The sequence below is a fragment of the Pipistrellus hanaki genome, assembly GCF_964339955.1.
Source record: "Pipistrellus hanaki genome assembly, chromosome: 9".
Taxonomy (NCBI): Eukaryota; Metazoa; Chordata; class Mammalia; order Chiroptera; family Vespertilionidae; genus Pipistrellus; species Pipistrellus hanaki.
Window position 1 is genome coordinate 22,789,132 of NC_140511.1, and position 23,616 is coordinate 22,812,747.

The window sequence follows — 23,616 nt, forward strand, 5'->3', positions numbered from 1 at the left end:
GCATAGACAGTGATGGGATGATTTGATTCTCTCATCTGTTTTATATTTGTATCTCTCTAATGCCCTTATGGGTTACTTACCAAAGACAAATCTTTACACATTACGTATTACTCTGCACATTTCTCAATTGTCTGTGGTTACTGAAAAATCCTGTACTATTTTGTATCAACCTTACAGAAAATCATAAGGCAAATAGGCCCACATTTTAATTGGAAATGCTCCATCATAAAGTAATTATCCAAAAGATCCAGAATGTGTTTATGTTATTTTTAATGTTAAAATTGAAATGAGAACACAATCTCTAAAAATTATCCTAAATAACTTGGGTATCCCCAATTCTGCAGACCCAAAATGAAAACTTAAAAATAACTCACTTAACACAAGTGTTTGCTTTCTTCATAACCTGGTGAAGTTCTTAATTGGTACTGAAACACCACAGAGGTAAAGTCAGCTCACCATATTGAAGTAGACCTTTGGGTTCTTTTTAATCACTATATAGACAAAACCATATTTCAATCTAGTCAGGAAAATATGATTCACAAGTACTGTAAGACTCTTGTAGACTTTGTGTATATCATCAACAACTTCAAAAAAGTTTGACATTAAGAATTTGGATTATGAAATATACTTCTAACCTTTTATTCTCCCTAATTGCTTTGTCTCCCTTCTTCCAAGAGATGGTTGGTTTTGGAGAGCCTTGGGGTTTGCACTCTATGACGACTTCCCGGCCTTTGGTAACAATTATTGTCTTCTTCGGCTGATTCAGTGCAAACGTGGGAGCTGAAGCTAATAAAGAAATGTTAGTTCTACCAGAAGCAATGACAATAATCTCAAATGTATGATACGTCAATATTTTTCAACTTTTTCTCCTGGGCTGCATTTCTAATCAAATCATACAATATTTACACAGACAGAAAGCATTAACTTAAAATTTATTAATTAATAGCTATTTTATTGGTTGTTCTTTCCATTAGTATGTGATGGTTTCATAAAATGTGAATCCAGAGACAAAGGCTGTTTTTTTTTTTTAAAAAAAATGACAGGCTTTAATTATGGTTATCAACTTTAATTGCAAAAGACTAATGAGCACCTTGGGCAAGAGGTGAAGGGGTCAGCAAATAAAGTCTATTTTGGGCTTCCTCTGGAAAAATGGAGGTCCCCTGTGGAGAAGACAATTTTGTCATCCATTTCCTATGTGTGAGTCTTAACTAAAGCATATTTTGCTTCAGTGTTATACACAATTGAATGAAGTTTTTAAGAAATGGAAATACATTTTTAAGAAATGGAATAATTTAAGTTTTAATCAAAAGTTACTGTTTACAATTATTCACCTAGGTCTGCTCATTCATTAATATTATTTTTATTGGATTTTTATCAAGACACTTTAGATTACAGTTAACTCCATTGTGCAGCTGTGGTTGAAGAATACATGACACAGAGATCAGAACAATTTTTTTTAAAGCACTTGAATCTAAAGAAAACCTGAAAATATATACCTACAAGTCTACTGTATCTGAGATATTTATTGTACCAGTATGACAATTTTGTGATAATTTCACAAGCATTTTATGTCCATCACATAGCAATATAATGCATGACACAACATTAAAATATGTACACAATATAAAAAAGATGTATATGCAATTGAGAGGGTTAAGAAATTGAAAGAAAAGTGAAGGATATTACGGGGGAATCACAGGCAACATTTTTGGTTTCCTACTGGAAACAGAAATTACAAAAGGTAATTTTGAAAATATGTCTAGTGACTAAGTGTTTCTGAATAAAAGACTAACTGAATGAAGGTTGAACCAGCTTTCTAACTAAGAAATGGAGTATAAGCTGAAAAGAAAAATACATTAACATCTTATTGATCAGTCTTAGGGGACTAAAATATAAATTCATATCTATGTTAGTTATAATGTCAAAAAATTTAAGTTTAGGCATTCATAATTTAATAAGTTGACTTATGGTGTATTACATTTAGCTAATTTATTAATGGTAAGTTCCCAGATTCCTGAGATCTTGGGTGTTTCTGTTAATGTCATGCTTTGGAAATGTAAGTGGAGAATAGAAAGAGCACTGCGGCTTCTGATCACTTTTGAGAGGCAGTGAATTGAGATCCCCTAACTATCTCCCTTTGTGTTATAAACATCCCAGAACCAAAGTTTAAAACCATCAGAGTGGGAAAAATTAAATCCATTCCAGCAGCCCAAATATGCTCAATCTTGGTAGCCTATTCCATGTATCTTATCTTTCCTGTAGTAAATAGTGAAACAGTATTTCTGCCCTGGTTACATTCTTATCAAAGGTGCAACCCTATGAAATAGCTGTGCCTGGCCTCAGGAAGGCTTTCCATTCTGTGTAAGGATGGACATGGTGATGCCCCAGGAGGTGAGGTGCTTTACTCTGGAGTCCCGCCTACTGGGAGGTAAGAGCCACTCAGAAAAGTCTTAAGCATTGCTAAGGGGGCAGGGTGAGGCCGCTTGAAATCTACATTCTGGTTCCCATTCCCCAAGATATCCTTCCTTAAAAGTTAACATATATTTCTAGTGAGTTCTTTAATGCCATGGAAAACATGTATTGCGTAACCCTGTTATGATGAAAAGGAAAGTTAGAGAAGCCTTAAAATAAAAGTTATGGCACACACTGTACCCAATGTAAACTTGTCCCCTGAAGCTTAAAAAAGTATATTAGCAAGACACAGTATTTTTTTTTCAATTCAAAAAATAGGCTTTTGCAATCACATCATAAAACTTCGGTAAAGTGAGAATTAGAGCAAGGAAAGAAGCCACACTTTTCCCCCACTGATTTATTTAGAAATTGCATACCTAGAATTCTCAGCTCAGCACTTGCATAAATGGCTCCATATTTATTTTCAGCCAAACACTGATACATTCCAGCATCTGACTGATTCACACTGTGGATCATCAGTACTCCGTTAACCATCTCCACCTTACTCTGTAATGGAATAAAAATATTAGGAAGTGAACAAATCATGCAGATTCTGCAGTTACCATCTGCCAGACCAAGAAAAAAAAAAATAGCCTGCAATTAATGCAATTGAATTTTTTTTAACAACATAGCAACACGATTTGCTGTTCCTTATTGTATTGATATTATAAGGCCTCATGTAAATTATAACTACTTCTTAAGAAATAAGTTATAACTATATTTTTCTGTATTTATTCTTTCGAGTTTTATTTTTAGTTTTGTTTTTAAGTGGAACAGCTTTTGTTTGGTATACTAGCTGAGCTTGTGAAGAACAACCTTTAGATAAAGCTTTTATTTGAATTCATTTAATAAAGGAGAAGCAGGGGTTCACATGGCAGAAAGAATTGAGGCTATAGATACACAGAATCAAGGTTAAATATAGCTAAGGTCATAACAAAGACGCCTTTCCTATATTGATCTGGTCGGGAGTTTGCCTTTTCTCTCACTTTCCACTAAAATAACACAAATAAAAAAAGTTCCAGAACTAGATTCTGTAAAAAATGGTTGATAAAAAATATAAACTTCATTAATCAGAAGAAACAATACAGAAGTCAGAAAATTGATCATGTGCAAATTGAAGTAAATTGACTCTCTATCCAAGAGGCCAAGAGCACATTTAAAAATGAAATTTAAATGTGAAACAACCAGGTGTCTTGTCTACTTAATACCACGCAGATCATTTTAAAAAAATATTAGTGACCAGTGCTTTATCAACAGAGATGCCAAGTAGCTTGACATCATTTTCAGAATAAACCCATTCGCTTTGCAAACGTATCACCTGCCAGTGGAGCTGATGGCATTGGCTTTACTTGGATGCTGGCAGTAGAAAACATGACCAGCACAGCTCCTTCTCAAAGTGTATCTGGAATCCATGGGAGAATTAGAGAGAAACAGGCAGTGAGTCAGTGCCTCAGATTGGCAGGCTCTCACTCTCAGTTTTGTTTCTTTTTTAAACAGTTCTATTGTTCTTTTTAACAGCTCTACTTGTCTATCCTTTTATGCAATTACATTTGCTTTGGCCTAACTGGCTTTAGAACCAGGGAATGTTGGAGCTGGCTGGGGCTGAAGGGATGTTCTGATCTAATCTCTTCATTTTACAAAGCAGCAAACTGAAATCCAAATGGGTAAGTGACAGGCAAGAGGCCCCGGAGCAGAACCTGTGCTCAGGATTTCAATGTTATACACATCCCTCCATTTTGGCCATAAATAGGGCACTATCCCTTTCCCTGCCCTCTTTCCTGCAAAGGCCAAAAGGGAGAGAGTTCACTAAAATTATTACTATTATTCTGAAATTAAATAGTAACGGATTTTATTTTCAAATTTTGTACATATTAAGTTGTTTTTATAAACATGCAGATTTCCTAAAAGGGTATTTAAATGTATGGGTAGCAGGATGCCACAGTAAGAACCTGCCCAGGACACAGAATACAGGGGGGTTCTATTCCAGTCTCCCTTACTGGGTATATGGTCTTGGGCAGGCCACTTTACTTCCTGGGTTGTCTCCGTCATCTGCAAAGCAATAGCAACACGCTAGATGGTGTCTTAAAGTCAGCTAGAAATGGAATGAGTCTATGATAAGCATTCATAATTTCCTAAGAATTTATAGGATTTAATACAATTTAAAAAACAATGCATTATTAAAAAAAAAAACTAATGTAATTAAAATAAAAATTGTCTCCCTATTCGGGTAGCTCATTGGGTTACAGAGGCATCCAGAAATGCCAAGGTTACTGGTTTGATCCCTGCTCAGTGCACATATAAGAAGCAACCAATGAATGCATAAATAAGTGAAACAACAAATTGCTCTCTCTCTCTCTCTCTCTCTCTCTCTCTCTCTCTCTCTCTCTCTCTTTCTCTCTCTCTCTCTCTTTCTCTCTCTCTCTCTCCCTTTCTCTCAAAAATAAATAAATAAATAAATAGCCCAGATGGTGTGACTCCTTGGTTAAGCATGGACTCAGGAACCAAGGGATCGCTGGTTCAATTCCTAGTCAGGGGGGGTCAGGGCACATGCCTGGCTTGTGGACTCCATTCCCAAAGAAGGGGCATGCAGGAGGCAGCCAATTAATGATTCTCTCTCATCATTGATGTTTATCAGTCTCTCCCTCTCCCTTCTTCTCTGAAATCAATAAAAATATATTTTAAAAAATAAATAAATAAAAATAAAAATTGTTTATATATCTGTGGTATTTCTCACCCCAAATATATTATAAAGCATAAGAAAGAAATGGACTTCAATAAGAAGGAAAGAAGATTGTCCTATCTGTAATCTCACTAAAAGTCAATAGTTATCAAAAGTACCTGGGGTAAGAGGGGCACTCCATTCTTCAGCCAGCGGTACGTGGGCCTGGGTTTCCCAGTGGCCTTACATTCCCAGCGGAGAGGGCTCCCACTGTCTAACTGAGTATCATTGAGCTTTTCTACCCAGTGTGGGTAAGCTGTAATAAAAGATGATTTTATGTTTTCAAACACCTAACCGAGTTCACAATTCCTATGGATGTTTTAATTGCATTACAAAGTTTTATCAATTCATGTAACTACAAGTATTTGGAAGAAGCACAGCATTCTATTACACACAGAACTCTCATTTCTTGTGTAAATATAAAAATGGAATACATATGTATATATACACATACATATACATATACATATACATATACACATACATGTGTATATAGAGCAGTGATGATATTTTGATCATTGAAAGCTAAGTTTATATTTTTTGACATTTCTCTTAGAATATATATGTATATAAATGTATATATACTAATCTACTTTTATTGTTAAAGTATTACAGATGTATCATTGTTTTATCCATAGCAAAAGAGTGGCTAAATTCTCCTTAAGGTGCCAGAATCTGATTAGCAGAAAGGCAGGGACTTAACTATTGGGGCAGCAATAGCACAGGTTGAAGTAATGCAACGTGCCCATTTACGGAGTGGTCTGCTGGGTTATTTTCCTCCCCTAATAGAACCTGGATGGCTTCAGAAAGTTAATTTGCAAATTCAAATTTTAGTTGATGTACATATTTTATATACTTATTAGCATTCTTCCTATATATTATAGATATTAAAGTTTTCAAATTTGCAACAGAGAAAAATTCCTTTATCGGGAAAGAGAGAGACCGCGGTTCAAAGCGGCTAGGAACAGAGGATCAGCACAGGGACCTGCAGGGAGAGGCTCTCGCCTGTGGGTGACTTGCCTGCACCCAACCCAATGCTTGGCTCCCCACTGGGCTGCTGCCTTAAAGAGGTCCGAAAAGTAGCTGGGCTCTGACTTGGCCAAGAAGATGCCCATGAAGGGTTAAAGGGCAGGTCTACACCTGCTTTCAGGCGGACCCCAGGCGAAGTGGGAGTGATGTCCAATAAATATTTGAAGAGGAAAGGAAATCAGAAATTCCTTTCTTTTTGCAATTCAATTCTGGGTGTAGCGATCCCACATGGGAATCGGGGCTGAGGAAGGACAGGGCCCAGGATTTGTAGTGCCGGGTAAGTAACTATGGGGCTTGAAGAGACTACTTTTAGGAGCTAAGGGAAGAAGTGTCCCCAGCTGCAACTTTTGGATTCCGTTGCCAAGTTTCCAGGAGTTGTTTTCATCATAGTTCTCTAAAGAATCGGATGCAGGGAAAGCTAGCTGGATCTCCCCAGGCTGCGGGGAGTCTGTGCTTGATACATGTTAGTAGGTAGCAGGCACTGGAACACTAGGGATGATGTAATCCTGACAATATGCCCAAATGCGTTTGTTAAGGAACCTGGGGCACCACCACACCATGTGCCCTGTTGAGCTGCCTAGTGTAGAGGATGCTAACTTTTTTATGAAAGCTAGGGACTAACAGAGATGGTTCTTTCTTTAACATAGAAGCTAATTTTTATGAGTAAGTAGTAAAGAAAAAAAAAATAACCATTTCCTATTTATCACCTCCTCTACCTACTTTTTCCAGTTTTGGCAAGTTCAAGAATGTGTCCTGTACAGAGGAAGCAATTCTTTGCCTTGTCTCTCTGACTTCCACCTTTCCATGTTACTTTCTTGAAGATCTTTATAACATGACCAGAGGCCTGGTGCACGAATTCGTGCACAGGTGGGGTCTCTCTGCCCGGCCAGAATCTGGCCACTTAGGGCCATCTCACCCAGTCCTGATTAGGGCCAATCGGGGTTGGTGGTTGAGGAGGGACCAAAGGAGGGACTGAAGGAGGGCACCAGGGCATGTCTGATGCTGTCTCCTCCAGTCTTGATTGGTCAGACCCCAGCAGCAAGCTAACCTACCGGTCAGAGCATCTGCCCCTGATGGTCAGTGCTGCTCATCATGGCAACTGATTGGTCAACTGCTCAGTCAGACACTTAGCATATTAGGCTTTTATATATTGTATATAGATGAGTCAGCATAGGTTGCTTGCTTTCACTGCTCTAAGACTTAATATATAGTCATTATCTAAACAAAAATTGCTATGCTTAATAATTCCTTAGAAATAAAACAAAAGAATTGTGCCATAGCCACTTACACAGACTTGTTTTTTAGATTAGGATTTAATACGCTTTTCATTATGATTTTGTCATATACAGGAGTGGGCAAAAGCAGGTTTATAGCTGTGAGTACCCCAAGCAGAGTTTCTTCTTCTATCATTATTTATTAGTGATTGTATTATTTATTAGTGATTGCAAACAACTTTATTTACTTTACTAAAGGCCCGGTGCATGGATTCATGCATAGCCTGGCCAGCCAGGGGTTGGAGGTTGGGGGTTCAGGGGAGGAACCACAGGAGGTAGGCTGTGGGAGCACATTGACCACCAGGGGGCAGCTCCTGCACTGAGCATCTGCCCCCTGGTGGCCAGTGTGCATCATAGCTACTGGCCAGTTGTCAGGTTTCCATTCATAAAGGTTGCTTAGGCTATATATAATACATATATTTACTGCAACATAACTATCTGCAAACTAAATGTGGAAGAACATTCAAGGTAAAAATGAAGCCTTGGAATGAAAGACTAATTATACTGAGTTCAGCTTTGTGAAGCATGCTTCCTTAGTTTGTTTATCCTTTATTGTGTTTCTTAGAAATCTTGAGTCTGACCTTAATCAAATTAACCTACTTAACTCTCAATCTACATATTTGTAGAAACCACATCCTGAAACTGACTTCTGCCTCAGCAGAAATGCATTATTATTTTTCTGGAAATAAATGGATACTTAAGAACTTATGTGGGTACATCTTAAAATGTCTGCTCTTTTTACATTATTGACTCTTGTACTTAACCTCAGCCTCCAGTGCCACTGTACTTCCTTGCTACTTAATATATTGTATTATGGCATGAAAGTATTTCTTGATCCCTGTGTCTTTTCCTGTACATATCATGTAGTGGGTATGTTCATATATATTTCATTTTATGAAATCAACATATAAGTCACATATTGGACTTATATATACACTTTATAACTTAAAAAAAGAAATAAGACAAGGTTGTAATTGTATGAAAATTTTAAGATATAATAGTAAAGTGTCCTTCTTCCATTGTTTGATTTTTTAAATAAAACTACGGGGGTGGGGGCGCAAAGTGACTTTTTGTTCACAAATATTCTATTTGAAACAATTGAATAAATAAATATAAAAATAGTTATTATTTCTCCCTAGCAACTTTTTTTGGCATTAACTTATAAAATATTTACTTAGTGCTAGTGAGGACTTTGATCATTGATTCACTCATCTCATATTATTCAGTTCTTGCTCACTCTTGGAGGTTATGAGGGATGCAGGACACCTATTTCCTATATTTAAGTTTATACTGTGGTAGAGGAGGTGTAAAATCAATGACACAGGAAAGGACAGCATAAGAAATGAAACAAGATGTGCTGATGGAAACTGCACATGGATATCAGAATATTGGGTCTAAAAAGGACAACAGATGTCCAAGACATAAGCCAGTTGAAAAAGGAGGGGAAAAACCAAGGATGAACTCTCATTTATTAAATCCTAGTCCTAGACACACAGAGCTCAACGATCAATTAACACTTGCAATATTGATCCCCAAAATAAATATATTTCATTTTATTAATCGGGAAAGTTTGGCTCAGAGAAGTTAAAGAAATTTATCCAAAGTCCCACAGTAAGAGACAGTAACTACTTTCAAAGTCAGACCTTTCTAACTTTAGGGAGTATATTTCTCCATTCCCATTTTTAAATATATTAAAAAATGAATTGATGGGTTATGCATATAAGTTCCTCCTTTAATAAACCATAGACTCAGATGATAGAGTGGTGAAGGTATGGGGTGGAGAGGGAAAAATGCAAACAAAGGGGATATCAGTGATACTTTCAACAATAAAGGTAAAAAAATAAAATAAAATAAAAAATGAGTTGAAAGCATATGCTGTATTCCTATGGTGTTTATTTTCAAACCTGTCTCTAAATGGAAATTTTGTCTTTAGTAGCTCATTGGTCTTCCAGCCCATATAGCTTGGCCTTTAAGGAGACTGGCCTTGGCAGAGTCAGGATTTGTAGGCCTTTGAATATACTCTGTGATTCAACTTCAAGCCTAGAAGTTTTCACTCAACAACCTACCCTAGTGGGCTTCAAATATTGGTTCTGATTTTTTTGTGCCTGGTTTCCAAAATCAATCTCTTGGTAGTCATGTGCAAAACATAGAAATGGTCAGATGCAAAAGCAACCTTAAACTCTGCTTTCTCATTTGGACTTTATATAAACTGTCCAACTCTGCTTAGCCAGACAACTTCATAACTATACATGTCCCCTATAATCCAAGGAGACAAGTTTGTTCATCTTCTTCAGATTGTTCAATCCACATGGAATATTTTACTTCTCTGTCTCTTTTAATTCTACCCATAATTCAAGATTTTGTACAAGTACTATAAGGACTATTAATCCTAACCTTAAAGGGAAGTGATTGCTCCTTCTCTGGACACCTACAGTTCTTACTCACTTGGAAAATAATCACATAATCACATATTACCTCTCTTCTGTTGCTTAATTAAACTTGTTGAATATTTTCGTTATGGTTTGACATCCCTGCTAGATAGCAAGATCATCAAGAGCAGAGTTGACGTGATATAGATGTTTACTTTAGACACAGCACTGACCCACACATGATGGTTGATTACAGGACATTGATTATAATTGATATGTGACTTAATGTACTGCAACCAGTGCTGGGATGTCCAATTTGTGGGAGTGAAAAAGAAATTTTAAAAATTCTTTAAAAGTTACTAAAATGTACAATTTAGAGTCCTGGTGAAAAATGACTTTGTCATAAGAATCAACAAGTGATCAATTAATTGGGGGAAAAAAGAATTTCTGATTTCCTTTCCTCTTTGAATATTTATTGGACATCACAATTGGTGCAATGCCTAGCACAAAGAATGCAAAGACAAACATATCACAATGTCTGTCAGCTCAAAATATAGTGGATGACACAGAAATTTATTAAAATAGCATTCAAATTCACTTTACCAACAATTTTACAAGTAAAAATTGCCTATTACTTTTCCTCCAGAATTTAAAAAAAGAAAAAGCAGTAACTTTTTCTTCTAGCTTTTGTCAAACTACCTATTTGAGGGTGTGAACAATTTGAGAGACATATGGCATTGTAAGCACAGAAGCTGTGACAGTCTCACGAGATGCACTGTACATTGCCAACTACTTGTGTGATATGTTTGAGCTTCAGATCAGTATCTGGGTTATATTTATAAAACAGTAGCAGGTGTGTGTAAAGGGAATCTTGCTTATTATCTCTTATCATTAGAAATTCTGAAAATATGATGATAAATGCTGATGGTTATTGGCCTCCTTCATTGCTCCCATACTCAAGTGTTGAGGAGCCAACATATTTTATCCTCATAGCTCATTCTCAATGTTAGGATTCTCAACTGTGGGCCAGTAAAAGATCACTTCGTATATTGGGAAGATTACAAAGTTGGGTAAATGTATTGTAGGTTCAAATCCAAGTGCTACCAGGCCCTTGCTCTAATATGTGATTAGGAATGAATTATTTAACTTTAATCAGCCTCATCTGTGAGCTATAGGTTATAATTCCCATTTCAATGGTTTAGAGCAGTGGTCGGCAAACTGTGGCTCTCGAGCCACATGCGGCTCTGGAGCCTCGGTTTACCACTCTGTTGACTAATGAGTTTGCCGACCACTGGCCTAGAGTGATGACTAATATAAAAAATATTGGTTACTTTTCTCCCTTAATCCATTGTTCATGCAATAACTTGAACTTCATTTCCTATCAACTATGAATGTATTTGGTATAATTTTCATAACAACTGAACTCGAGGTGAGAGATTTTCTCCAAAGGGGATTGGAAACATTTTCTTTATGGCTGAATTTATTAATTAGATATATTAATTAGATATCTACAATTTTACATTATTTTTTATGGTAAATCTTTAATATGTTTTAGTAGCTGAAACATCTTTTAAAATCATGCCTACTATAGAAAAACACAATTTGGAAGAAAAGAGACCTAGGGACTGACTGAGAACTAATGAAAAGGGCAATGTATGAGGTGACTGAAAGGAATTAACTACTCTTCATCCCCTTCTCACCCCACACCTTAGTTCAGGTCCTCAGTCTGTCACTGAGAGGAAACATCCTACACTTGGGGTGCCATTGCTAGTTGTAAGGTGGAATCCGGTTCTACCCTCTATTGAGAATGGGACTTTTAGTGATAAACTCCTTAACCTTGCCAGGCCTTCGGATCCCAGTCTGCCGAGCAGGAATACTAATTCCTCGGGGTTATTTGTGCTAATATTATGCAAAGTACCTAGTAGTACAGTAGTGTCTAAAACATAAGCTCTTGGCAACTATTCGTCCCCTTCATTAGTTCTTTTACAAAAATTACTAATTCAGTTTTATTTCTAAGGATAATAGTACATTATCCTTGGCTTTAGGGAAAGACTCCACCAATTCTATGTATTCCCAAGATACAAGCCCATGAATACATTTGAGGCCAAGTATTCCAGAGACAGTTTATCCACAGAGTGAATTATGAAGACAGTTTCAAATAAGATCTGAGAAACTAAGTGCCCATTAGAGGTTCAAAAATATTAGAGTGGATGATAGTATGAAAGCCAACACTAATTTTTTAAAATCAGTAAACAATAATAAAGTGCCATTATGTATTTACCTACTTATTAGCAGTGTATAGGTCTGTGAATATGCTATCTTCTGCCAGTGTAGAAACTGTTATGCTCACCCACCATGGATTAAGTCTAAAGTCTTCACATTCTTTACCTTAATTACCTTCATTAGTTCTTTAATCTCCTGACTTTTATCTATTTACAGTATACCTTGAAGAATGGTGTGTATATCTAAGCATTAATCTTTATAATAAGCATAGATTTATAATAAAAATAATCCATTCTGTGCTGAGTGTATGCTTTGTGCTGGAAAATAGGAATAATAGCAGAAGAAAAAATAGTTTTTGTCTTGAAAAAGCTTTTCTGTTATCGATTTGCAGACACTGGAAGACCTTGCAATTTATAAGGATAATGTCCAGAGATTTTACAAGCATATAAAAGATAGCACCTATAATACCACACTGCACCAAAACTAAAACACCTTATTGAATATTTAGTACAGTACAATGTAGTTTCCTTTAAGCATCTTGGGTACAGGTATATTTTAATACTGACATATTTCTAGTTGGAATAGTAAGTGTAAACTATTTAGCAATATCAGCTACAGTGCCCTTGCTCTATAGGATGACAAAGTACTAGTTGGTGGGTGCATGACATATACTAAAACTTCTAGATTGCACATCTTTATGTTATAAGATTTTTCTGTACACAAATACCCCCGCTATTAGGATTCTCCTTATATATAAAACTGCTTGAAATTGTTTGAGCTTCCTTCCCACCTTCCTTCTTTCCTTTGTCTTCCTTCTCCTTCCCCATTTTGTGTTTCCTCATTCTTTTTTTTTTTATTTCATTTTGATTGAGAACTTTATGAGGCAAGATTCCACTTATATTGGAAATAATGACTGAAAATTTTGTGTGGCTAGTTAAAACAAGGTGTTTTTCATTAATCATCAGAAACTACAGAAAAAAATGAAGAAATAGTTTCGCTCATTAAACTATTCTATAATATAAACAAAAGGCATATTCCACTAAATAAGTATGTAGTTTTTCTAAGATTCAAATTCTTATCAAAATTTTGTTTTAATATTTTGATAATTTATTCTCATAAGTACTATATTAAAAATGTTTATGTAATATTAGACATGTAACTTCACCTTAACTTTTATGCATTTAACTAACATGAACCTCTTTATTTATGTTGTATTATTTGGTGTATGTTTAAAATCACAGATTCTTTTTTTAAAAATATATTTTATTGATTTTTTACAGAGAGGAAGGGGGAGAGATAGATAGCTAGAAACGTCAATGAGAGAGAAACATCAACCAGTTGCCTCTTGCACACCCCCTACCGGGGATGTGCCCGCAACCGAGGTACATGCCCTTGACCGGAATCGAACCTGGGACCTTTCAGTCCGCAGACCGACACTCTACTGCTGAGCCAAACCGGTTTTGGCTAAAATCACAGATTCTGAGTAATTAACAACAAAATGTGTGGCCTAAATTTATGACTAGCACCAATATTAGCATTCATTTTTAACGATTTGGCAAAGCAATGAGTCCAGAAAGGTTGCCTCAGAATCTTGGTTCATCTTTTGAGTCTAGCTACTGAACATTTAAAAACACTCGCATAATTCTTCCGAAAGGAAGTGAACCTGAGGAAAGACTGTTTTCAGTACTGTGTGAATATTGACCCCTTCGATTTAAAGGGTCATCCTCTACTTCTTCCAACACTCGAATTCAGTTCCAGAGTTTCCAACAGGATCATTCTGAGAGGAGATTTTAAGTACAAACCATGGATACTGGTTTATGCTTCATGCTATCTGTACCAACTACCAGAGTCAGGTGGAAATGTTAGCCAAGATTTTTCCTGTATTTCACAGAGTTTCATGGGTGAGGAGCAAAAGCCCTCCTGCCAAACACAATAGTTTTAAAAGTACACAAATTGAGTGAGCCTAGAATAAGCAATGTATTTCTGGATGTGGAATAGGGCACTTCTCATAAATGCCCATGCAGTAGACATCCAGGGCAAATCAGGACAGGAAACCGGCCTGACCATGGGCTACAGCAAAAGACCACGTTCTTCTAAGATACCTTCCCAGACTGTCAGAAATACATGCCAAAGTAGCTAGCTAGCTCAGTGTCTCTTCCTAGTCAACAACCTTAATTATTTCCTATCAAAGTGATGCATGCTCTGGGCAGGTTTGACTGCACCCAGCTGGCCTATCGTGCACACCTAATTGTGCGTGACAAGGAGAGCCCACAGTTATTGCTTAGCAGCATATCCTCTCACCAGAAGGTACACAAATAATATTGAGGGAAAGCAATTGTTCCTACTTTTCCTAGCAATATTTGCTACCGCCTAGGAGTTAGGTAGCTGGGGTGTGGAGGGGACCAAGCAGAGCAGTGCCTATAGGAGCCTCTGTCCCAGGCTGTAAATCTAATTCTTATTTAGGTGTGGACCATTCTTCATAATGCAGATTTTGGACTTTTCCAAAACAGCCTTAAAAGAAACAGGCACTCATTTCATGTGTGTGTGTGTGTGTGTGTGTGTGTGTGTGTGTGTGTGGTTTTGAGTAGCAAAGTACTAGGTGAACACTTGTCTTTAAGTATCAGATTTTTATCTGTGAAGATTTATAATATCCATGGCCTAAAAATAACCAAACCAGGACTAGTGCTTCAATCTTAGAAACTTCTAAATTACTTCATGTATCTTTCTTCTAGGTTGCTGTCCCCTGTTTAGCCTTTAAGGGACAAATCCTCTGGCAGCTTTTCCTAAATCCCTGGAGAATGCAGTAGACTGTACTGCCGTAATCTTTTGCGCATGCCTTTATCACAGCAGATAGTATGCTCAGCTCCAAGGTGGAGTTTGCTTTTCATCTAACCAATGGACCATGAGTTTCTTCAAAGCTCTGTTGCTAGCCGTAATAGGCACTTAATAAGCGATGATTAGATCAGTGAATGAATGAATAAAATGTGCATAGTCAATTTGGTTGGAGCACTGAATTCTTAAAGGTGTTGGTAGAGATAAAGAAAAAAAAAACACAGATTGAATTCAGATATGAATATCTTAAATACTTTTTAAGAGTCCCTGTGAAGAACATTAAGCTACCATAGTTAGGATAACTGATTTTGAGATACAGTGACAATCATAGTTGCTTGGCAGTTTCAGCTAAATATGCAATTTGGACAATAATTTTATATTGAAAGCATATGTATGCTTATATCACTACTATAGGCCTGGTGCACAAAATTTGTGCACAGGAGGGAGGGGGTGTTCCTCAGCCTGACCTGAGCCCTCTCACAGTCCAGTACCCCCCTCAGAGGATTCCGCCTTCCAGCTTAGACCTTATCCCCACAGGGGAGCCCAGCTTCTGGCTGAGTGGCCCTCCCCCTGTGGGAGTGCACTGACAACTAGGGGGGCAGCTCCTGCATTGAGCATCCCCCCCTGGTGGTCAGTGCGCATCATAGCAACCAGTCATTCTAGTCGTTCCTCAGTAATAGTCGCTTAAGCTTTTATTATAATATATAGATTCTGGATTTTTCTACTCCTCCCATTTTTAGTGTCCTCACCTTAGACATAGAATTATATCACTTACACTTATTATGTATAACATTTATTATAAAGAGATGAAAAATAGATACAGTTTGTGATCCTTAGATGTTAAGAGGACATTGTAGATATTTTGAAAGTAGGCTTTCCCAATTATTACACATAACCAGATTGGTTGTTTGGCATTTTTGGACAATGCAAACAATTGCAGGCTGCAAAGGCTAGTAGGATACAGATGTATGAATTGTCAGCAAAGTTTTTTTTTGTTTTTTTTGTGTGTTTTTTTTTTTTGTGTGTGTGTGTGTGTGTGTTGTTTTTTTGTTTGTTTGTTTTTTGTAAAGGACAAGAGAGCAGACATTTTGGGGCTTTGCATTATCTCCTCTCTGTCCCAAGTACTCAAGTCTGCTCCAGCAGTGCAAAAATGACATATAGTATGTAAGCAAATGAATCTGGCTGTGTTCCAATAAAATTTTTATTTTAAGAAAAGATAGCTGAGCAGGATATAGTTTATAGGCAATGCATTGTTACTCCTGACAACCGTTACTCAGGCCAAGGGTAAGAATAAGTTAATAAAGATTCTTAACCTTCCCAGACATTGGCTTTGGTGCCAGGAAAACATCTCATTTTTTATAAACTCTCTTTGCTATACAAAGAACCTGATAATTCCCATTCCTTTTTATTTTAAATCATTTCTCAATGTACAGTAATCTTACATGATGCTTTACCACACCAAAGATGTATTATTATACATTAAATCTTATTTTTTTGTGTCTAGAAAACAATATTTAGTTCAAAGTAATTTGCATTTTCAGTTAGGGTCTTGAGACTTTGAGCATCATGCTTTGCTGAGAACACTTACTGTAGACTTGTAATTGTCCACGGAAGGAATTTTTCCCACGTGAGTTTTCAGCTCTGCACTCATAGATGCCTGCATCATCCAGCTGCACGTTGGGTATCTCCAGCACTGCCTGAGATTTCCGCAGCCGTGCCTTGCTAGGGATGTAGCCATTAACCTTCATCCATGTAATTGTTGGAACTGGGCTATGATAAAGAGCAAAAATACCGTTAATATGCTTGCCACTATTAGGGCATAGATTCTGTTATCTGGTAACTTAAGCACTTAATAGGCTGAGTTCAATAAAGTGTAATCACAATTAAGGACCATGTGCTGCTTGACATATTTCACTTCCCATGCAGAATGTCTGATAAGTAAATAGTTAGATGCCAAAGAAGATAGTTCATTTTCTTTCATATTTCAGGGAAGCAATTCATAGATAATACATATGCCTGTTAATACATTATACTTTATTATTAAAACCTTTGTAAAATTATTTTAAAGTGATTTGGTGAAATTACAAAATAATAAATACTTATAGCAAGGGATTCAAGAGTTTAAGCTAAGTGGATTAAGAATCCTTTTGGCCCCACTCCTGCAAATATCCTTCTTCTGCAGTGACAAATACAGTTTGCATGTAATCTTTCACCTGTTCTGTATGATGAACGTACTTACACATATGATATTTTTGTTTTGTTTAAGCATGTAACTCATATGCTCGGTGTTCATTATTTTTATTAAAAATCGAATCTCAGATCAATTCAGGACTTATTCTGGTTAATAGCTGCATATTATTCCATTGTATTGACTTATCAGAATTTAATCAGCCATTCCCTACAGTTAAACATTCAGCATAGTCCCAGTTTTGATTTGTTTTCTTTTTTTGCCACTAAGAAACAATATTACTACAAACAACATTGCACGTATATCATGCACTATTGCTTTTATTTTCTGCAGCAGACATTCACAAAAGTGGGATTGATGGATCAAAGGGCATGCACATTTTTCATTTTAATAAGTACTGCCACATTGTTTTTCAATAATACAGTGGCAGTTTCCACACCTATCCGTTATATATGAGACTGTTTCCCCATATCCTTGCCACCATTTTATGTGATTAATTGTTTAATTTTTGTCAGTATTGAAAGGTAAAAAATGGCATTTGGTACCTTAATTAATATTTCTCTGAACTCTAGGATGGTTGAACATCTCTTTTTATTTATTGGCAATTTGCATGGGCTTTTCTGAGATGTTTGCTTATGTTACTTTTCTAATTTTTCTTTCATTCTTTCCTGTTTCCCTGTTTGTATTGTTTCAATTAATTTCTTAGAGTATTTTGAATATTAGAATATTGAAGATTTTGTTTCTCAAAAAAATTCTGTGATATAATTCTATAAATATTTTTAGAAGAAACAAACACCTATAGTTTTCTTCTTTATGACTTCTGAATTTTTGTTTGTTTGTTTTTTAAATAAAATTACCTACAAACCCAAGTTTATGTTGATATTTTCTGCAGTATTCCTAGTGATATTTTAAATAATTTTATACAGTTGGATCTTTGACCCATCTGGACAATATTCATGTTTTGGGTGTAAGGCAGGGAATTCAACTATTTATTTCTGTATTGTTGACACTCGGTTCCCCACAATAGTTGGAAGGTTGTGTTTGTCATATAATTGGTTCTCACATACTTGACTCTGTTTCAGGCTTTTCAGTTCTGTTCTGGTAATTTATTTATTACTATCTATATTTAATGACCTTTCTGGTCTGAACCTACTCTACTTTTTCAGTTTGATTTCTCACTACTTCCCTCCATATTTCCTGACCCAGAAACACATCTCCGTGTGTTTCCAATCATATCCGTTAAAATCCTACTGATCCCTTGAGATCCGTCCTAAATGCCTCTTCTTCAGCAGTCTTTCCTTATTTGTTCAGTCTGCTGGAATTTTTATTGTTTTTTTTTCTTTGTGTATACTACTTGCATCTCTTGTGACATTCTACCATAAATTAAATACTTAAGGATAGGATGTTTTTCCACATATTTTCTTTATAGGAACAATAGGAATGGTCACTGTTATAAACAATGCTATGATAAAGACCATGTGTGCTTTTGAACATCTTTCTGACTTGTTCCTTAGGAATAAAACAGAAGTGAAATTGCTGGATTCGGGTTGATAGTTTTGCTTATTTGTTTAGGTACATATAGACAACATCCAGGAAAACTGAACCTTGCTTTTTTTAAAAAAAATAACGCTTAAGTTGGCATGGCATATCATTATTTTAATATATAGGAAAATGATTTATGATTTTTAAAAATTGATTTTATATATATATATATATATATATATATATATATATATATATAGAGAGAGAGAGAGAGAGAGAGAGAGAGAGAGAGAGAGAGAGAACATGGATATGGATATGACAGCCTCCTGCATGCCCCCCAACTGGGGATCAAGCCCATAACCTGGGCAGGTGGGGGACCTGGGATAGAACCAGCAACCTTTCAGTGTAGGGACCCAACCACCTGAGCCACACCAGCCAGGGCGTGATTTTTTAATTTAGGATTTTTGTGCCACTATTGTGAGATTGTATGCAGTTTATTAGTTTTGTTGGTGTGTGAGTGTGTGTGTGTGTGTGTGAGCTAGTGGTTTGTTGACAATATAGCTTTGACAAATTATGTATCACAGTGATAGATGACAGCTTTGGAAGCATGCCAGGATACTTCCATCTCCTATTTCGATAGCTATAATAGGAGATAAATTATATGTGCTTTAGAATACTGATATGACTCTTACAAAAAGTCATCCGGGTCTGCTACCATCAATAAAGTTAGGGTGGGTGTTTTTTTTGTTTGTTTCTTTACAAGCATTTTCAATTTATTCTTTTTACTTTAATTATGTTGTGTTCAAATATCTGCTGCATCAATGTTGGCAATTCATATTTCCCTACAAAATCAACTGTTTCATCTATGATTTCTGTGTTTTAGAAATAGCAACTGTTTAAATCTTTTCCTTCTTATTTTATTTTATTTTTTTAGCAATTCATGTTGTTTAGGAGCACTGGTCTCCAGTAATACAGTTAAGGTTTAAGTACAATTTGGACACAAAGATGCTATGTAACTTTAGGAAAGTTATCTAAGTTCCATAAATTATGTTTAGTGAATATATTTTAGAAATTAAAAAGAGCAAATATGTTATTTTATATTTACATAGATTTGTTTTAAAAATTCCTACTCTCTATTTCTTTTTGAAAATTGGAATTTTCAAATAGTGTTAGCTTTCTTTCAGCCTACATAAGTTTTTTTTTTCTCCATAGAATATGCTTCTTTTTTACTAAAGTATAATTGGCATACAAAATTATATTAGTTTCAGAGAGATTTAACATTTATATATCTTACCATGTGTTTACCATGCTAAGTGTAGTAATCATCTATCACTGCGCAGTTATCACATGTAATTAAATATATTCTTCTTCACGTTTTCACTCATCCCTCAAAGCACTTCCTCTCTGGCAACCATCAGTTTGTTGTTTCTATGAATCTGTTTTTGTTTTGCTTATTTGCGTTTATTTTTTAAATTCAACATATAAGTGAAATCATGTGGTATTTGTCTTTCTCTGTCTACTGTATTTCATTTAGCATAATACCCTGTAGGTTCATCCATATAAAAAATGGCAATATTTTGTTCTTTTTTATTTCTGAGTAATAATTCATTATATATACATACAAATCATATCTTCTTTATCCATTTCTCTATCTATGGACACCTAGGTTGCTTCCATATCTTGGCTATTGTAAATAATGCAGCAAAACAGAGGGGTGCAAATATGTTTAATATTACTGTTCTTATTTTATTCAGATAAACACCCCAAAGTGGAATTGCGGGGTTGTATGGTAGATCTATTTTTAATTTTTGAAGAATCTCTATACTGTTAACATTTCTTATAGTGTTGTCTACTACAATAAATTATTCAGGTTTTTTTGTTTTGTTTTTGTTTGATGATATCTTTATTTTGCTTTTATGTTTGGAGAATATTTTCACTGGATTAAAAACCCTAGGCAGACTACTCTTTAAAGATTTATCATTGTTTTTCAGCAATTAGATTATTATGTACCTTGATGCATTTTATTTTTGTTTATCATGCTTATGTTTCATTAAGCTTGGACATTGATGGAGATATATTTTCCAATAATGTGATAATTTGAGGGCTAAATCTTAAGGGCTTTTTTTTTTGTGTGTGTGTGTGTGTGTGTGTGTGTGTGTTGTTGTTGTTGTTGTTTTTCCTTGCCTGCTCAATGGCTCCACCCCCATGTTGACCATAGCCATTTGGTCAATTTGCATATTATGCTTTTATTATATAGGATTTTAACAATAGAAAAATTATTTTTTCTGGCATGCAGCAAATTTACTTGTAGTTCAGCTTAATCCTTGTGAGGCTTATTTATTGTCAGGGTAGATTCAGAATAGCCTTTATTTTACAACTAGGTTAATCCTAGTCTTAAGGTCTGGACTTTTTAAGAGTCTCTACTAAATGACACATTTGTTCAATGAGATTCTATCCCTCTGACTGGTTGGAGTTTGAATTTGTTCTGTGTGCAATGTCCAGTATTTTTTAAGATCCCGGGTGTTTTTTCCTTCCCTAGTAGTATTTCTTAGGGTGTGAAGTCTCCCCATGCACTCACAGCTTGCTATTTGGTCACAGTCTGAATGGAATCCCAGTACAGATTTCAGGAAGTCATTATCTGTGTAGCTCCCCTTTCTCTTCTTCTGTCCTGTAAGTTCCAGTCCCCTCAGCCTCCTGGCTATCCCTGCTCAGTCTTTTCAGCTCAGTGGTTCTGTCCTGCTCTCCTGGGGCTCCTCCTCCCCTGTAGGTTTGGAGCGAATGCCTCCAGGCAGAAATCTGTACTGATGGCAAACTTCACCTCGTTGGTCTTCATTCTCTGAGGGATACATCCCTGCACTGTTTATTATCCGGTAAGTAGAATAATTGTTCCTTATCTTTTTTCATGTTTTCAGTTGTTTAGAGTTGATGCCTTCTGTGATGCCAGTTATCTAGCCATGCTTGGTAGTAGTAGTCAAATGTTGTTTTTATAAGAAAAAAATAAGTCTCGTAACAGTAAAATCCCGTTAACAAAAGAATGGATAAATATGTTTTATGTGTTTACACAGTAGATTCATTAGGTAAAATAAATAAATTACACCATGGAAAAATCTTAGAAACAAAAGTTGATTGAGCATAAGTAAGTAAATGGCTAAGTGTGTTATAATATGATTTTAGCAATGTTCAAAATCAAGCAAAAAGAGTATAATTTTAGAGACATATCTATATATCATAAGATAATTTTATTCACACAAATCAAGAATGATAACCACATACTTTAGACTGTGTGTTCCTCTTGGGAGAAGACAGGCAGAATGGGTGAAGACCACAAAAAACGATTTCAAAATGTTACTCATGGTATTGGTTTGACTCTTACGTTGGTTGCTGTGTTCTTCTGTATTAATAGTATTTTACAATTAAAAATGAATAGACCAGAAATGCTTAATGTTTTCATTCTTCACTCATGTAGTATCAGAGATAATTGCCATCCTATTCCAAATGTCAATGTGGGTGAATAAATAAACCTTTTTAACATCTACATTTATTTTATATTTATTTTTTCATCATCAGGTTTTATGCTCATTACTAGAGACCTGGTACACGAATTTGTGCACTGATGGGGTCCCTCAACCTGGCTGGTGACCAGGGCCAATTGGGGCATCTCACCCAGTCTGGATCGGGGCTGGTCAGTGGCGGGAGGGACCAATGGGAGGTTGACTGGCCATAGGAGGTTGGCTGAGGGAGTGCACTGATCACCAGGCAGCAGCTCCTGCATTGAGCACTGCCACCTGATGGTCAGTGTGTGTCATAGTGACCAGTCATTCAGTGGCTCAATCATTCGGTTGCTTAGGCTTTTATATATATAGATTTGCTTATGTGATGGCATCTCTAATAGAGCTCTGCTTTTTAAATAAATATGTATATCTAAACTAATTTATGTAAAATCATCCATATTTTTCACTGACCTATATAGTAATAATGGTTTTCAGTTCTATTCTGGAGGGCAAATGATTGACAATTTACATAAAATTTCTTAATCCATACATTCTTTGCTAGTTATTTAATTTACACATAAATAGTTTAATGCAGTGGAGAAATACCATTAGCAAGAAATCTTAAGACTTTGGTAGGAAAATAATCACTTCTTGATATTGCTTTCTTACATCTACATTTCTATATTTGCCCCCCAGTAAAATACAGAATTATTGAACTAAATACTTATTTTGCATAGCTTCTTTTTCTTATCTCCCTAATAATTCCATCCTTTCTACTTTAGTTTGTGTTTTTGGACTTACTAAATTGAATTACAGCTAATCCTTAATTATGTACTTAAGAACATGTTACCTCAAATGGTCATGGCCAAAGTTAAAATTATCCAAAATGTTTAATACCTTAATTTTTAGTAATATATCCATTTATTTCCTGATTCCTCCTTGAAGCATTTTAAACTACTTTATTTACTTCACTATTATAAAATGATAATTCCTATGTATCTCCTCATGCAATCTACCAGGATAAGGAACCCAAGATGAATAAGAAAACAAATCAAAACACTGTACTATCGAAGGCAAGACTGAGGAATAGGATGAGCAGATTCAGAACAGGAGAATGCAAAGAGCGTGAGAAAACACTTCTGGTAGCAGAAAGACAAAATTCCATTTTGATAGCAGAAGAAGAAAGGAGATCTAGCAAGGAAAAAAAAATCCAGAGAACTTTAGTAGGAAGAGTGATTATAGTCAAGTGTCAAATTTTTTTTCTGGGTCGTCACTGTATGCTAGAACTGTATTAAAAGTGAGAATCAATAAAATGAATATTATAATTTCTTAATGAGTTTATGACCTAGAATTAGAAAGATTAAAAAAAATGAAACAAATGGTTTAAATACAGAAAGAAGATAGCAGTTAATAGGGCATAGTCAAGAAGACTGTTTATGTTAGACTGAGAAGTGAGGAAATCCAGCCCAGAAGAGATGAGGAAAATTTATCCTGACAGTGAAAGTATGTTCTTGGCAGTAAAACCCATGTGCATAAACACAAAACAGTATGAGATAGC

At 35.7% G+C, this 23,616-nt stretch overlaps 1 protein-coding gene across 5 annotated transcripts in view; it reads right to left on the bottom strand.

The window, feature by feature from the left end:
- CNTN5 (contactin 5) overlaps nt 1–23,616 on the bottom strand; it is a 917,150-nt gene that overhangs the window by 227,440 nt on the left and 666,094 nt on the right. For all 5 annotated transcript variants that reach the window (XM_084894670.1, XM_084894671.1, XM_084894674.1 and 2 more), the window contains 4 exons: nt 16,486–16,667; nt 5,290–5,426; nt 2,829–2,958; nt 636–786 (listed from right to left, as the gene is read on the bottom strand). In XM_084894670.1, coding sequence (XP_084750796.1) covers nt 636–786; nt 2,829–2,958; nt 5,290–5,426; nt 16,486–16,667 — 600 coding nt within the window. The remainder of the gene's footprint in view (nt 1–635; nt 787–2,828; nt 2,959–5,289; nt 5,427–16,485; nt 16,668–23,616) is intronic.